Raw genomic sequence first — 14630 nt, 5'->3', positions numbered from 1 at the left:
TTTCAGACAATGTCAATTTATTGTATTTTATGTTACATTACACAAAAGTATCTCCATTTGAATGAGGGGTATCTCCATGTGGGGCTCCTTAATTTTATTTATGGCTTATTTTGGCCTACTAATAGGCACAGTCCCTACCCTGGTTTCTCCAATCTGAGAAATTCAAGCCAGATTACATAACCGAAGGACCACCCTGGGGAAGACTTTAAAATGTTTGCCAGGACCACAGAATTCTCTGGAATGTATCACAATCATAACTGCACACAAAAAGCAGAGGATGTCAAACGTTTAAAGACTTGAGAGCCCCCGTGAAGAGTTATGTTTGTATCCACCCTTTCGCTTTTCTCCCCTTATGCATCCATGGAAACTTGGGGAACGCAATTGTTCTTCAGTAAGTTGACACATCTGAGTTCTGCACATGAAGATAAATCATTTTTTCTTTGGGCTCCCCTGGTCTATGGAAAGGAACCAAGAGATGAATGGGAACAGATAAAATAAATCAAACTGATAACCACAGCCATTTCATCCAAATTCTTAAGTATATTATAATGACCTATTTGGCCAATTTATTCTTGAAAGAAAAAGAATAATAGCTCTGCCTTAGCTGAAAATTATTTGGAAGAAGTACTTTAGACCCTGTCTGACTTGCATGACGCCGCTTTTTTCAGGCTTTCATACAAATGACTCGAAAAGAAGGACTATTTTAAATTTTCCAAGTTGTCCCAATGTCAGCCAGATCATACAACATTACAGGGAATATGAATTCGCTGCCATAAGTTGTCAATGTGGGCCTCAGACTGGGATCCCAAAAGAATATCTGCCCCAAGAAAACTTCATGAGAGTTCCACGTGCTGCTTCAGTTTGGTGTGGGTGTTTTAGGATGCTAAAGAAAATAATGTTATGGACATCCAATATTATCTGCTAGGACAGTCAGGCAGCATGAAGCTTTAGGTTAGTTCAAGGAGCTGGATGAGAGCCTATCAGTTCATTTTTTTCCCATGTAAGGCTGAAAGTTTTTCAGAGGTGGAAAAAGGTGAAGCATGAAACTCATAGGAAATTGTTTTTTAAGCTTTGAGGAGAGCTGGGCTGTTCACAGATAATTTTGGGAAATGGTTGGTGGATTTCCCTGATTAATTGAAGCTCTTTGCCTTCTGGCCCACTTTAGGGAGAGAATGATCCAGGAAATGGTTTTAAAATTACTAGAATGTTTTATCCCAAGAAGCTGGCCAGTTTTATCACAACAACCAAACCAATGGGTTGACTCTTCTTTATAAAGTTTGTCTTCTAAGACCCTGTTTTTTCAGGATGTTAGGAGAGGTGGGTGAGAGGAACATTCAGCCTGCATCACCATGCAACTTCGTTTTCGGATTCTGAAGATAAAATATTCCTCTTTAAGAAATGTCAAGTGTTCCTACCTGTGCAGATTTTCAGCATCGTCAATAGTCTCAGGTAAAGTTTTCCCTTTGGTCTCAGGTAATAGCAACACCAAACCACCATCCACCAGGCCAATGACAGCTTCAGGCACAGCGAAGAAACAGAATGAACCATGTGTGACTCCTGCCACAAAGGTGGCATGCCAACCATGCCTTTTCAGTCATTTATTTGTGAATTAAGTAAAAATGCACTCCTGAAATGCATTAATTATTTTTTTTCTCCACCAAGCCTTTAGGTATACTAATGGGGTCTCTTAAACAATAACATCAAGTTTTGTTTTGTTTTGTTTTTTTAAGAATAACCAAGGGCTGCCCTACTCATTTGCCAGATTGGCTGATTCACAGGGGCAATTGGTTTTAAAATTGGTTTTTTCACTGTTGTGCCTTGTCAGTACGCCAGAATTCAGGGCTATGAGGTGATAGATCATTCCTAAACCCCACTCACCCTTGTCTTTCCTCACAATTCCTGTCCATGTAATTCTTCCTCCCTAGATATCCCAATGCCATGCAGCAAATCACTGATTAAACTGAGTTGCTTAATAGAACAAAATAAAATTCCATTGCCTTGACCCTGAGATTTAGAGTTTTGTTTTTTTAAAGAGCTTGACCAGAAATCCCCCAAGGCTGTGCTGTTTTGCCAGGATACTTCTGATGTACTGGAAAAAATCTGAAACTTGTTATGACAGAAGCACAAATGGTACCCTTATTCTCAATCACTCAAAAGAACAAAAGGTCATTCTTACCAAAGACAATCAGTGGAAGCTCGTGCCAAATATGTGCCAGCCTATAGACAATGAATGGGGTTATGATCCCCCCAATATCACTCATGGAAGAGCAGACAAGGACCCCCAGATTCCTTTAAAAAAGAAAAAAAAGCACAGGAAAAAACCCTTATCTCTATCAATAGTATGTTTAAAAGATCCCTAAACAATATGATGATCATTTTTTTAAATCAGCCATATTTGTCAAGCCAATTCATTCATTTTGCCTGGTGAACCAGGTAAGCTTTCTTCAGTAGCACCATTCACCTTAGCTTCTGAGACCAAAAGAATTGAGAAAAACTTTCATGAGCTTGGTAGGACCGGGTGGAAATGTGCATGCGTCATAAGTTGGCTTTGAATATCAGAAGCTACTTGAGCAACACTAACATAATAACAGACTTGGAAGGGACCTGAGAAATTTTCTAGTCCAGGGGTGTCAAACTTGGCGAGCCAGATCTGGACCGCGGAGTGCTTAAATCTGGATCGCAAGGCCACCCTGGAAAAAGCGAAGGATTGGCTCGTGGTGCCTATACGTGGCCTTCCTGAATTCTGTTTTCAGCTGTGATAGCTCCTGCAGCCCTCTTCCAGCAATAACTGAGACTGGGTGGGGCGTGTACACACCCTGGGCTCCATTTTCACTGGCAGAAGGCTGCAGGAGGCTGTCGTGGCTGAAAACAAAGCCTCGATGAGTGACATTGAGCTTGGCTATGCCCACCCTGGTCCTCCAAGGTTAAACACAACTCTGATGCAGCCCTCAATGAAATCGAGTTTGACACCCCTGTTCTAGTGCAATTCCTTGCTCAAGCAGGAAACCCTATACCATTCTAGACAAATAGCTGTTCAGTCTCTTCTTGAAAAACTCTCAATGATGGAACACCTACAACTTCTGAAGGTAAGTCGTTCCACAGATTAATTGTTCTAACTGTCAGGAAATTTCCCTTTAGTTCAGCCCAACCCAGAAAGGTCCAACAAAGGTCATCCCAACCCAGGATACCGGAAGAGGATTCACTCACCTGAGGAAGGTTGGGTAGAGCTCTGCATTGACTAGGCAAACCATTTCATAGCACATTGTAATACCCAGCCTGCCAAAGCAAGCTGCAGTCATTTTTAGCCAATAGAGATCTGAAAAAAATATTGAAGATATTCTCAGCTGAATGTTGCCTTTTAACGTCTTTGGGGCTTTTTTAAAATGCTTTTTTATGAGTGGGATTCCTAATACCTAATTAGGAATTAAATTTTATTCGACTAGTTTATTATTTATTATATTAAATATTATAGTTTATTAGACTAGTGATAACTATTCAAATAGCATGATATGCATCAGGGAATAAAGGATTAAGGGATAACATATAGGCACAAAACCTCCAAACTGCATAGAAATAAGTTGCCCTGTATTTTATATAATTTATATATATATATATTTATATAAAATAGATTTGGTGAGTTCTAGAATCTAATGACACAAACAGCTGCTGTTTTCTTTGTATTTCTTTAAATAAATGCTTACATAATGAATATTTATATATTATACAAATACTTAAGATAAAAAAAGCATATAGGAGTACTTTATGTACTCAGTGGTGTCTACTTGTCTATGAGATCTGGCAGATGGCCAGATCTCTGTGTCTGCTGTCCCTCAGGACCCAGGAAGAAGAAGATATTTTCTGCTGTAATGCCTACCCTTGAGAATATAAAGACCCATGCTGAAATTAGATGAGTCTTGCACACAGAGCAGTAAAAATCTGACTTTTATCATCAATCCTGGGGGGTCTGGTAGCATGGGTGAGCTTATGTCATGGCTTGTTTGAACGTTTGCGACTCTTCTCAGCTCCCATTTTAGTGTTTTTTTTTTTAAACTCTGGTTGTTTTTCCCCCCAAGGTCAACTTGTAAAACATTCCTATGCCAGTTTCCAAGTTGCCATAAGAAAGAGAGGAGGGAGGGGAAACCTCCTTAAGGAGCGTACAGCAAATGAACATTCCAAGCTTATATCACTGAGATTGTAACTGAGGCAACCGAATATTCTAGGCGGGAAAATCCTCTATTGGAAAGCATGATTAATGACTCCTAGCCCATGAAAGTGTTCCATTGGAGAACCTGAATTATGATACACCCAGAGGGGTGGAGGGAAACAGGGTCATAGGTCAATTACATATTTCAGAGTCGGCTTCATACAGATCATGCCAGTATGTCGCTCCTAATACAATCTTTGAAGTTTTTTGAAGTTTGTCTCGAGGCTCATGATTTAATTAGGACAATCGCCTAATTCTGACACTCAGTTTTTATTCTGTTTTAACTCTCATTTATATGAAATGTGGCAGCCTATAAATTTATTAAAGAAATTAAAGAATCCAGAGCATGCACAGCACTTATAGAGATATGTCTGTGTCTTCAAGAGTCAAGGTTACCCAATAGCCATTGTGCAAAGCCCATGTGGGCAGGAAGCGGACAATTTTGCATGTGTATAAGACAAAAGGATGGATTTCTATTGTTATGAAGCAGCTGGGATGAAGGAAGGATGGACAAAGAACAGTCTGCTTAACTCTTTCCTGATTGGACCACTTCATTTGCAGAATTATCTCCAAATTTTATTTGCCCTTGTCCATGAGAGAGAGGGGAATGTTACAAGCTCTATGCATTATATTTTGGCAGAAAAAAAAGCTGCAGAGAATAGCATCCAGGTGTCTTTGGACTGCTTTTCCTGTCATTTCTCACCACTAAACATGCTGGCTGGGACTCAAGGGTGTCAGAACTCAAGCCAATTGGAAGATCATTGTTGTTGCCCCTAGATTAGAGAGAAAAGGGTCCCACATGATATATCATTACAACACACACCTTCAGGAACTAAGGCAGTAATGAGACAGGCAATTCCTGTCATAAAATTTGCCACAGCCCAGGGATAACGGCGGCCTATGCGGTCAACTGTCACTATGAGTATGATGGCAGCAGGGAATTCCACAAGAGCAGAATAAAAGAAGTCCAGGTAAATGTTGCCTCCACCAATTCCAAGATGCATGATGAGGCCCTGATATACTGCAGCACTAGTAAACCTAGGCAAAGAAGTGGAAGCTGGATGAAGCCAGTGTTGCGGGTTTTTTAATTCACCCAGAAAGTTCTGTACTGTATTGCCTCACACCATTTTCTAAAGCTGGAAGACAGTTTGAAATTAAACCTGAGTATAGTTTAATGCCAAAGAGCTTGAGAATCAATGCATATAAAGTGTACCTCAGCTACCTTTTGACATTAATGCCAGGACGCATTGCATTGTAAAGGAGGTTTGCTTCACACCTCTTTAGCCATAATGTGGTTTGTTTCGTTTTGGCTTAGCATATTATTCAGTGAATCTAAGCAGTGTGATTTGTAAAGCACATTTTGTGACCTAAAACAGGGGTATTCAATCTTGGCAACTTTGAGACTTTTCAGCTTCAACTGCCAACATTGAGAGTAGCTGGCTAGCTGGGGAATTCTGGGAGTTGAAGTTCGCAAGTCTTAAAGTTGCTAAGGTTGGACATCCCTGGCCTAAAATGTTAAATTTGCTAACTCAGATGAATCACTGAACTGTATCTAACCAAACAATGGCTTACCACAATGTGTAAATCCAGTCAAGTAACTAAAGAGCTCCTCTAAGTGCAATTATTCCTCTCAAAAATTGTGGATGTGAGAGAAAATAGATTGCTTAATTGCTTAATTAAAAAAGAAAACCACTGACATTGCTGATTGATTCTATCCTTGATTTCAATGCTATCTCTTCCAGTCTCCTATTGCCATTCTTAACTATTTCTGCAGCCTCCCCCTGAGCTGGCCAGTTACACAGAGATGTCTTTGGGCTAGTTTTTAAAAATGAACTTTTCTTACCAAGTGTACATTAAGATTAATGTATGTTTCCTTATCTGTGGTGTTCTCACCAGGTCTGTAAAGGAAGGGTTAGGCTTATCGTTTATTTCTTCCTCAGGCTGAAGTTTCTAGGACCAAAAAAAAAAAGATCATCTTTTTAGTGTTGGAGGTAGTTGAAATCATAGTATCAGGGATTCTGTGGGAGGACTTAGCTTCTCGATTTTTTAAAATAAAAAAAAAATACATGGAAAACTGTTCTGTGTCACCTTTCTTCTTAAAAGATGAAAGAGTACAAACTCACACAAACAGAGGCAGGCAAGCTGGCTCGGACTTCACAAAGTTAATTCTTTGGAACTGATAACGTCCTTGGCATTCCAACATGCTCTGCCTGCCAAGTCCGAACTGATAACAACTAAAAAGCTACTTACAGAAAATTACAAGGCAGACCACAAAAATCATTCACAAAGAAAAACCTGAAGTAAGATCAAACTTTGTCCCGTACAAAGTTTCAGGAGAAAACACACCCACTTTTATCCCCTGTGGGGTGTGGCTCAATGACTCAGCTCACTCTCTGACCCTCCCACTCCTCCTACATTGCTGCTCACGTTTCTCCCTAAGACGCTGCCTAGGATCAAGCCAACATTCTTCCTCTTGACTCCCCATCAGGGGCTGCTCCGATATGCCTTCCTCCTGATTAATCTCAGGCTGTTCCTCTTGGTTGTCTAATGAAACCTGAGGCATTATCAGGGAGGAAGGCATTGCCAGAGAGGAAGGTCCTGGGGAGGAAGGCATTCCCAGTTCCTCCTCCTCATCTTCCAAGTCCTCTTCCTCTGACAGCACAGGCTCAGGAATCGGAGCCACAACAGAAAACACAGTAGTCAACTATAAAGAAAGGGAATCTGTCCTATTTTGTAAGTCAAATGTGTGACTGTTCTTCGTATTCATTTCCTGACTGACAGCAATTGGAGTAAAGTCAAAGTTCCAATAAATGAGGTGACTTTCTCATCGTCTCCTCACCACAACAGTCCAATCTGTAAAAAAATGCATTTCCCAAAAGCTGTTGGACCTCATGAATTGATTTGTACTGATCTGAGTAGGAGTGAAATCTCTGGAAATCAGAGACTTCTTATAAACCTAGGGAAGAAAATAATCTTCCACCAACCTCCTTCTACAGTCATTTCCTTACTTAACCAAGGTTATTGGTTTTGTTTGGTTTTGTTTTCTTTTTCCATGCTGTTCATGATGATGTCCACCTGGAAGCATTTCTGTTGGGATAAGTTTTGCTTTAGAGTTCCTAACATGTTCAGCTTCTTATTTATCCGCTATTATATTTGTACTACATTCTTCATTCAAGAAGTTCCAAATAATATACAGCAACAGCTACCCACAAGCCACACTAGGGTGAACCGAGGCAATATGTCTGCAAAAAGTACTTCGAAAATTACAAGTTCTACCCAGAATCCTCCTGGCTTACCAATTGAGATGCTAAATCCATTGGTCGGAATAGTATCTGCACAGCACACCACTCAGGGGATAGCTTTGCAAGGAGATAGTTCTGATTACCTCCATGGATGGTGGCAGCTTCTTTTGGTTTCCCTTGGCAATACGTTTAATAATTTTCAGGGCTTTGTCATTTTCCTGCTGGGATATCAACCATCTTGGGGATTCTGGAAGACACCTGTAAAGCAGTGTAAAATATTTGTGTAATATTGATGGTAACACAAAATCAGGATGACATAGGTCTTGGCTGAAACATTACTTTGGAAACAAAATTTAGCTTCTCTGTAGCAAGTGTGTAGTATCTGGTCCAAATTCCCTTTTGCACAGGTTCCCTTTGGAACTATCTGGTCCAAATTCCCTATTTGCAACATGATGAATCTTGTGGTGATAGATAATACACAGGTAGTCCTCGACTTATAACTATCTGTTTAAACTCTGTTCAAAGCGATGAAAAAAGTGACTTACAACTCTCAGGGAGTCCCCATGGTTATGTGATCAGAATTTGAACCCTTGGCAATCAATATGCATTTACAATGGTTGCAGTGTCCTGAGGTCACATGATCACTATTTGTGTCCTTCCCAGCTGGCTTCCAACAAACAAAGTCAGTAGAGGAAGTTGGGTTTATTTGACAACAAGAGCATCACTTAACAACTATGGCAATTTGCTTACAAACCATAACAAAAAATGATGATAAAAGTGGCCATGATTCATGTAACAACCATCTCATTTAACAATGGAAGTTCTGGGCCCCATTATGGTCACAAGTCAAGGACTATATGTATGTTATTCAATGTTGGAGTGTTAGGAGTTGTCTGGGTTTGACGAACCAAAGTCATCTCTGTCATGGAGGAAGTGCATTTCAGAGGAATAATCAGCAACTCAGTTCAGTTACTTCATGTGAGAGAAAGAGAGTGAAGACACCCCTCCCTAATAGTTTCAAAGTATATGCTTCTTATAGGGAGTAGTTTGCTTTAGTTTGGTAAGATTCTGTCTGTAGGTGTGGAACAATAAAGACATCAGCTTAAAAGGATCATTACATGTCCTTCTTGGTTCTTGGAGCCTGACATATCTCTTTGGGAGATATGAGGTTTGTTGGCTAGCTGGGGAATGTATAGTGATCTGTCCTACTAGGATTGTATGTCATTGAGTCAGTGATGGGATTCAATTTTTTTTACTACTGGTTCTGTGGGCATGGCTTGGTGGGCATGGCAGGGGAAGGATACTGTAAAATCTCCAGTCAGAGGTGGTATTTGCCGGTTCTCCAAAGTACTCAAAATGTCAGCTACCGGTTCTCCAGGAAAGGTCAGAACCTGCTGAATACCACCTCTGGATTGGGTGAGCTATGCAGTTGAGCGTTGCTGTTTACATATTATTTGGTTCTTGTAATGTTCACGCAGTATTATCTGCTGCTCATCTGGGTGTTGTTTAATAGTTACATGAGAAGGCACTACAATAGGTGGCACCACATCAGTATAACAAAAATGGCTCGGCAATCATATAGAAAGCAGTAAAATGCAGCAGCATAGACTATCCACTCCCATGTAAGCAGTTTCCACAATAAGCAGCAAATCTCACTTCCTCAACATCATAGCACTGAAGATGTTATCTAGGTAGGACATGAAACTTCCACAAATGAAAAGCCAGCTCAAACTCAACTCTTACAACATGACAGTTCTTTTCTAAGACCTTTGCATGGATTAATATTGCCAATCTTCAATGACTTTTCATAATTAAAGTATACTAACTTGGAAATAATTGACAAAAAATACTTTGGAGTGCACAGAACCGTGAACACAGCACTTATCTGTCACCCTAAAGCACCATATAGCTGTCATAGCTGCCTTCAGTAGCTATCAAATGACTGCAAGAAAAAACACAGCTGTTTTAAAGACAATTGGCACATTCATTGCCCTTTACGTTCTGAATCCAAAATATTCCACACCGCCCTAGATTAACATCATGGAATGTTAAATTTGGGTGATATTGTCAAAGCAAAGCTGGCAACAAGTGCATTTTTTTCCTGGAAAAATAAAAGTATCTAATTAGGTCCTGATTTAAGAACACCCCGCCTGCAAAAGTTCTTCTTGGTTACAATATTTTATTTGCATTCTTGGTTTTTTTTTTCTGTTTTAATTAGAAAGGCAGCCTTACTTACCAATAATAGAGCAAAAAGAAGAAATTTGGCAATGTGACAGCAAGTTGAAGCCATCTCCAGTGAGGAATTACATAAGCAACAGCAGCAAGTATAAGGAGTCCAACACTGAAGGCCACTTGATAGACAATACCAACTGTTCTTCTATAGTTCAGACCAACAAACTCTGCAACTTTGAAAGGGCAGAAAAAATTAAACATAGTACTGTATCATCATCATGATCATTGTTGTCGTCGTTGGAACAGAGCTCAGTTTTAGTCTTCTACGTGTAGTGCTCAATTAGGAAAGTTTCTATTTTTTAATGTGTGAGTTCATCATTCAAAATTCAGTTTTTATAAAGTGGTGAAGCATATCTTTCTATGACACCATCAAAAATATTCAGTGTATTCCTGGAATTTTATGAACCTACCCAAGATAAAATGTGCACGGCACGCCATCCCACCAAAGCTGTCTACAAGAGAATCAAACCATTCAAGATGTTAGCCACAATTGTATGGCCTGAGTGCCACGCATATCATGACACACTTTAGGGAAGGGTAGGGCTCAGATTGCACAGTTGTGGCCAACACCTTGTTTTGACTTCTCCCTGCACATATTCCTATGTCTCACATATTCTTTATTAATTGTACAAAGCATCTTCTATGAACAATGAATTAGCAGCTTTCCATATTAGCAAAAGTTACTACTGGTACATTCTGAAATAATGAAAAAACCTATACGGCAACTTTTAATTCAATAAATGAAAGGTTACCCATTGTGTTAGATGGAAATAGTAATTATTTTATTTGAATTAATCAATTTATAAGAGTAGGGTCAGGAGCATGATTAATGTACAATAGTATATTGTGCAGTATCAACCAAATATTTAAACTATCAACACTCTTACTCAAGATATATCCTGTTAACCAGCCTCCTTTGCTGACCAATCCTTGTATCAAGCGAAAAACCATTACCCATGTGTAACTAGGGACAACAGCCACAAGAACACCTGAGATAGAATTTATTAGGATGGTAATTAGTAAGCACCGTTTTCGGCCAAACCTAGAGAGAAAACATATTACAGTCATTGTTATGTATTTGAAAAGCAGAAAAGAGATGAACAATATTAATGTTCTTGAAGACATGGAATTATTTGCCAATGAAACTCTAGACAATAAAAAAAACCTCATTCATTAATTTAGAGCAGTCATCTTGCTCCAGAGTGCTATCATGTTGAAAAGACTGAGAGAACAAAGGCCATCTATGTTCAGCCTTGAGGCAGTTCAGTGCAGTACGTTACTGCTGGTGGCATTCTCATGTCTCTTTTCCAGGTCTTCTGAAAATATCTGTTCATAAGTCTGCACAGGCTGTCTAGCTCCAAAATGTTTAAAAACTTGCCCAATTGGATTGAATTACTTCATTTATTGTAATTTGATATTTTTATTGTTTACCTTGAACATTTACATTTATTACTGTATGATTGTTATGCTATTGTTGCTAATCTAAAGTTGCCCTTGGAGATTAATAGTTTAATAGCATGCAAATAAAATCTTTCTCTTTTTTTTTGCCCTCATGTCAGTGTTGACTCCTAGTAACCAGATGGATAAGTCTCTGCAGTTTTCTTGGCAAGATTTTCAGAAGCAATTAGCCATTGCTTCTTCCTAGGGCTGAAAGAGAGGGACTGGCCCAAGGTCACCCTATTGGCTTTGGGCCTAAGAATGAGAACAAACACTCTACCGGTTTCTAGCTTGATGTCTTATCTACCAAACCAAACTGGCTAAGTAAAATTTATTAGCTAAACTAAAGTCTAATTGGTCATAAACCAGGGGAAAAGGCCACAAGAAACAAAACTTCACACCACTTTTTTTTTCTGTTGGCTGGACAGATTTTCCTTTAACAAAGTAATCTTAGATTGCATAGAATCTCATTGGACTTAATGAAAGGGCAGCTAAGGGCCAACTGCGAGAACAAATATTCTCACCTGCTGAATACATAATACAACATTCTGTTCCAAGTGTTAATTTTCCAACAAAAGGCAACTTTGTTCTAAAAAGAATGTCTCTGCAGCTTCCCCTTTTCTTTGCAATAGAGAAACAGGAAACACTACAATTCAACATGGAAAATCTTACTCACTTGTCTGCCAGGTAGCCAATGCTTATGCAACCAAGAAAAAAGCCCACATTCACACATGACTGAAATAGATCCAGTTTCCAGGCGTCTTTGCACACCAGGTTAAACTGAAAAGATGAAGCATGCTGGTTAAAGAAAGTACATCAAAATGTTTCACATGTTTTACACAAAAGTAACATTCTCTTTAAATGTAAGATATAACAGCAAAAATACCTTTCCTTTTCCCCAACCTTTTTGGCTGTAAATAATGTTCATAGCATTCAGAGAGATTCTCTCTCTCTCTCCTCTCTAGAGCACTAAAAATCTCCACAGACCGATCTCATCCTGGTCATTCATATTTTGATCTGTTACCATCAGGGAGACGCTATAGGTGTCTTAAAATGAGGACTAATAGACTGAGAAACAGTTTCTTTTCCAAGGCAGTAATTGTCTTGAATCAAACAGTGCATTTGTGATTTAGTCCTATTATTATTATTATAATTATTTTAATTTTTAAAACTCTGTAGTGTGATTGTGATGTGGTGTTTGGGGCACTATGCTGGAGTAGCTTTCCAATTTCATTGTATTCATGGAATGCAATGACAATAAAGGTATTCTATTCTATTAACGATAACATATAGACATTAAAATTAAGACACAAATCTCATAAATTAAGCTACATCAGCATGTCTAAGTTGTCCTGTTATGATCAGTGAGTCTCCTCTAAACATGACAAAGTCTGAATCTTCATAATTTAATTCCAATTCTTTCAAGGCAATTATTATTGTCTCTGATATTTGTCCTCTCTGAATAGATTTAAACACCTCTATTTCCCATTGAACATCCGAGGGCTTTAAAAAAATATTTCTTTAGAACATTTATACAGGCTGCAGCAAAAGTGAACCTCATAGGCCAATCACAATATGTTTTATTAATTACAGGTAGTCCTTGATTTACATCTGTAATCGATCCAGGAATTATGAATGTAAATTAAGGGGGTCATCATGTGCCACCTTTTCTAAGGTGATTGTTAACCTTGAATTCAGATGAACAGTACATATTTTGCTTGATGTCTAAAAAATAATATGGAAATAATTAGTAGTTCTACCTTGAGAGAGAGCTTGTCAGCTCTTTCATCTATCTAGCTTCAAGAAGCAATAACATCTGGAGAAGAGAAGAGCCTTTGGTGTCCTTTTGGCACTGGCCAAAATGGCTTAGCCAAGGTTGGTTCTTTACATTAGCTTTATCACCTACTGTAGCAAGCAATGTATGATTATTGCAGGGATCTTACCTCAGTCACAATGGATGATCCATGGAAATCATAAAGCCAACCATCTTGGCATGCAACAATAGGAATGTGGCTGGTATTGCTGTCAGCAGTGAAAAAATTAATTGGATTTGTGCAGTTGAACCCAGATACATTCCAATCCACATTGTATCTCTGGCACTGACTAATGAAAGCATCTCCATGAGTTTCTTTCTTTGGAAAGGTATGATTCAGCTCCTCTTCAGGGCTCCAGCCACATTTGGCTGTGAATTCAGGAAGCCCAGCTGTCTGGCAACGATGCTCAGGAGTAAAACCTAAGAAAACGATACCAACATAGATGGGTGTGAAGGCCGCAGAGAGCAAACACAGAACAAAAAATGCTCTTTTCTGATACAAGTCAAACTCTCCAATGTGCTCTAGAATATCATCTAAGGTTGGCATTCTCGCACCAGGAATTGATCACCAAAAGTGGCAGCCTCACATGCATCTCTCAACATTTTGTTGGACGTAAAATTGCTTAAATTTAGAAGGTGTGATCAGACCAAAAGTCACAGGAAAGCCATTAATTTACTTTGTAAATTGACAAACCATGCATTACAGACTTTATTTCTAATCTGCTAATTGACATTGCACTTGCGGGCTCACGTCCTACATGTTGGGTGATTTCTTATTGTTAAATTTAATACTCCACTATTAACTGTCTGGTATAGTCTTTCCTCCAACCATCAGCACGTATAATACAAAGATCTGTAGGAATGCACAAGATCTTGTGAATCTTCCTAAGTCCAACAATTTCATTTTGGATGTGTGTGTACTTTGGTTCACCTAAATCAAGGGTCTTCAAACTTGGCAAGTTTAAGACTTGTGGACTTCAACTCCCAGAATTCCTGAGCTAACATGACTGGAAAAGGAATTCTGGGAGTTGAAGTCCAAAAGTCTTAAAGCTGTCAAGTTTGAAGACCCCTGACCTAAAAGGACCTTGATTCTTCCATGATGTCTGCTCAGGGCTCCATCAGAACAGCGGTCCCTAACCTATCCACCTTGGTGACCACGCCCGGTATAGGGAGGGGCATGTGAGTGGTAGGTGAACGTACACCGTTCCTTTTGTGTAAGAGGCGTGTGTCTGTGTGTCTGAGCCAGGCTTTGTAAACTAATTATTCACAAACTTGTTTTAAAAACAAAACCTGTTTTATTGCAATGCTGGGCATTGTTTTCATTCCCAGCCAGAGTTAAGCTCAAATAGTACTCCAAGATAAGCATACACCTTTCAGTTCTGTGAAGTGCTGCCAAAACAGAAGTATCAAATTAACTAGAAAAGAAACCAACTGAAGTACAAGAAAAAACAACTGAAGTATAAAGAGTTTCAAGGATGACTTGGAACTGATCGAACTACTTTGCTTCCTGCAAAGGTACATCATCTTGGCCTGACTTTTATCCCTTGTGGGAGGAGCAATCACCTCCCAGCCTTACTCCCAAGTCGCTCCTTTTGTTTCAGCTGCTCTTGCCTTCTAGCAGCTCTGTGCACACGTGCACTGGGATCCTCTGCCTTGCTGTTGCCAGACTCCGAAGGCTCTGAAGGCAGCACCCCACTCCCAG

General features: G+C 39.3%; 1 protein-coding gene across 1 annotated transcript; it reads right to left on the bottom strand.

Annotated features, from left to right (window-relative positions):
* On the bottom strand, positions 1 to 13475 carry LOC113439401 (solute carrier family 22 member 2-like). Its single transcript, XM_026705258.2, has 11 exons — positions 13059 to 13475; positions 11792 to 11895; positions 10566 to 10720; positions 9683 to 9851; positions 7590 to 7704; positions 6048 to 6154; positions 5028 to 5242; positions 3208 to 3316; positions 2177 to 2289; positions 1416 to 1515; positions 1 to 455 (listed from the first exon to the last, which is right to left on the bottom strand). Exons 1-11 carry the CDS (start codon positions 13473 to 13475, stop codon positions 389 to 391), a joined length of 1671 nt encoding a protein of 556 aa, XP_026561043.1. The 3' UTR covers positions 1 to 388.
* Between the last annotated feature and the right edge of the window lie 1155 nt (positions 13476 to 14630).

Source organism: Pseudonaja textilis, chromosome 1 (assembly GCF_049901715.1).
Source record: "Pseudonaja textilis isolate UNSWEBS1 chromosome 1, rPseTex1.2, whole genome shotgun sequence".
Classification (NCBI taxonomy): domain Eukaryota; kingdom Metazoa; phylum Chordata; class Lepidosauria; order Squamata; family Elapidae; genus Pseudonaja; species Pseudonaja textilis.
This window is presented reverse-complemented; position numbering and strand designations above follow the sequence as displayed.

Coding starts and splice junctions, on each gene's coding strand:
- LOC113439401 (XM_026705258.2), bottom strand. CDS start 13,475: ATGCCAACCTTAGATGATATTCTAGAGCACATTGGAGAGTTTGACTTG. Junction 10,721..11,791: donor ATTGGCTACCTGGCAGACAA/GTGAGTAAGATT, acceptor TTTTCTCTCTAG/GTTTGGCCGAAAACGGTGCT. Junction 2,290..3,207: donor CTCTACCCAACCTTCCTCAG/GTGAGTGAATCC, acceptor TCTTTTTTAAAG/GAATCTGGGGGTCCTTGTCT.